At 40.1% G+C, this 2485-nt stretch overlaps 2 gene segments (V, D, J or C); both read left to right on the top strand.

Moving 5' to 3' along the window:
- Positions 1-548: 548 nt before the first annotated feature.
- Positions 549-1318, top strand: LOC125140370. The segment is given in 2 exon segments: positions 549-789; positions 877-1318. Coding segments are annotated over 2 exon segments (432 nt in total).
- A 519-nt stretch (positions 1319-1837) lies between these two features.
- LOC125140369 lies at positions 1838-2310 on the top strand (the record flags this gene model as incomplete). The annotated part of the segment is given in 2 exon segments: positions 1838-1927; positions 2018-2310. Coding segments are annotated over 2 exon segments (336 nt in total), but the record flags the coding sequence as incomplete, so codon positions are not given.
- Positions 2311-2485: the final 175 nt, after the last annotated feature.

The following is a 2485-nucleotide window of genomic DNA, read 5'->3' as shown; positions in this document are numbered from 1 at the left end:
TTAAAGTGTTATTTGTACCACACATTTGTACTCTTTTCTATCGTAGTAATGTAGAGAGGCAGCTACAACCACGTTTTGTGTAGTAACAGCGTTTAGCTCAGGAGTTATTGACTCGGGGAACTCCAATCTGTGAATATGCGCCAACTTTACTTAAGACACCGAGGCGCTTTTTTCCTTCTTGATAGATGAGTAAATGTGTCATTTTTGCTTGTTTGTTTATCTGCAATCGTATTGTTCTTCGATTCAGCTATGATAAAGACACATTTCTTTCTATTATTTGCCTGGGTTATGTATGTATGTGTGGGCGGAGCTATAAATACAGGGGTGGGACCCATTTGGGTTAGGGCCGTGTTTGTTTTAGTGATTTCAAATGTCGACATTGGCTTTCAACAATCGGAGACCCCACCTTTAACTGATTACTTAAACCAAATGATTTACTATGTTACTGCTGATACTGTATCTGAGTGTTTTCTCTCTTTTAAACCATGCTGATATAAAACATATATATATATATATTTTTTTTCATTGTTGGTCCATGTTAAAGTATTTTTTTCTGACAGCCAGAACATATTTGTAATTGCACCTGTAGGGGGCGGCAGCTGCTTGTTTTTGAGAAGGATTCATGAAGCTATGAAATCTAACAGCTGAAGTGTGTTTATGCAAATTCACCCTGTTATAAAAAACAGTCTCTTGCAGTTTGAAGTTTGTCTCACACGACTGAATCAAAGAGCATGATGATGGGGCTGAGGGTCACTCAGTACTACATCTTTGTTATAATGTTAACCAAAGGTACTTGAGACTTCTGTACTGTATATTTCTTCCCTCAGAATATCTTGACTATGTTGATGATGATCTTTGTTATGTTTTATCTGCTAGGTGTCAATAGTGATGAGATCAGACTGGACCAGTCTCCTGCTGTGGTAAAGAGACCTGGAGAAACTGTGAAGATCTCCTGTAAGATACACGGCTTTGATATGACTGACGACCTCATGCACTGGATCAGACAGAAACCAGGGAAAGCTCTGGAATGGCTTGGATATGTGAACTCTGGTACAACAGATGAACCCACATATGCAGACACAGTGAAAGGGCATTTTCTCCTCTCTGAAGACGTCTCAGCAAGCACACAGTATTTAGAGGCCAAGAGTCTGAGGACAGAGGACACTGCGGATTATTACTGCGCCCGACGTCCCACAGTGACTGAAGCTGAGGAAGCAGCTGTACTAAAACCAGACACACATTGTAACTGAACTAACTAAAGTTGCTAGAGATACTAGTGATAAACACTCTGTATCTGTTTTCTGCTCCAATTATCTATAAATATATCTGGCTATAACTCAAATGGGTCTGGCATAAACTATGCTCCAGGAAACACTGGAAAAACCCACAGGTAGAAAAATGTGATAAATGTGATTCTGACTGTTCCTCAAACCAACAAACTAATAAACATCACAGCCCCAATACACACTGTAATACACACATCATAGTCCCAATACACACTGTAATTCACACATCATAGTCCCAATACACAGCCTATGTTCTAGAAATGTAACTAACACCTTCTGAACACAGAAACTGTGACTTTATCGTGTGAGGCTCATTTTAGATGATTGTTGATTGAACATGTTCAGTTCAGTTAATCACAGAGACACGTTAGTGTTTTGTTCATTTCACTCTAAGCCCAATTCTTCTAAGAGGAAGAACGTTAATGTATAAATGAGTAAACCTGAGACTTCAAGATCATGATGATGCATTTCATGCAAATCCTCCACTTGTGTCTCTTACATTAAGGAGGTTTGTGTGAGTGTGTGTGTGAGTGTGTGTGTGTAGTAAGGAGGACAGCAGCTGAGCATTTTACTTCACTTCACTTTTATATCAACAACAATGCTGTCATTATCAGTGTTGCTGCTGCTTTCAGCTGCATTCTGTACGTCTTCGTGTCGGCTTTAGATTTAATTCCTGTTTCGTGAAAATGACTTGATGACTGTTGATGATGTTCTGTCGCTCTTATTCACAGGTGGTGTTGGAGGTGTGGAGCTCACTCAGACAGACTCTGTGCTGGTGAAGCCTGGAGAGTCGTTCTCCATCTCTTGTAAGATCTCAGTGTCGAGTTATTGTATTAACTGGATACGGCAACCTGCTGTAAAAGCACTGGAATGGCTCGGATATCTTTGTAGCGGTGATAGCACTAATCTCAAAGACACGATGAAGAGTAAGATTAGTCTCAGCCAGGACAAATCCAGCAGCACAGTTTATTTAAGAGGACAAAACTTTCAGGTGGAGGACACGGCTGTGTATTACTGTGCCAGAGTACAACATCCCTGGTCATTTTCCTCTCTCTGCAGTACACATGTCCCCAGAGAAGTCTGGTATATATGAGCTAGCAGAGCTAAGACCCTTCTCTAGGTCAAAGATATCTACATAAAGTTTCATCTTTGTCTCAACATTAAATTAAATTGTTTTCCTGAACACAAGTGTATACACA

Source organism: Tachysurus fulvidraco, unplaced genomic scaffold (genome assembly GCF_022655615.1).
Source record: "Tachysurus fulvidraco isolate hzauxx_2018 unplaced genomic scaffold, HZAU_PFXX_2.0 HiC_scaffold_348_np12, whole genome shotgun sequence".
Taxonomy (NCBI): domain Eukaryota; kingdom Metazoa; phylum Chordata; class Actinopteri; order Siluriformes; family Bagridae; genus Tachysurus; species Tachysurus fulvidraco.
The sequence above is the reverse complement of the archived record's forward strand: the minus strand, read 5'-3'. Positions and strand labels throughout refer to the sequence as shown.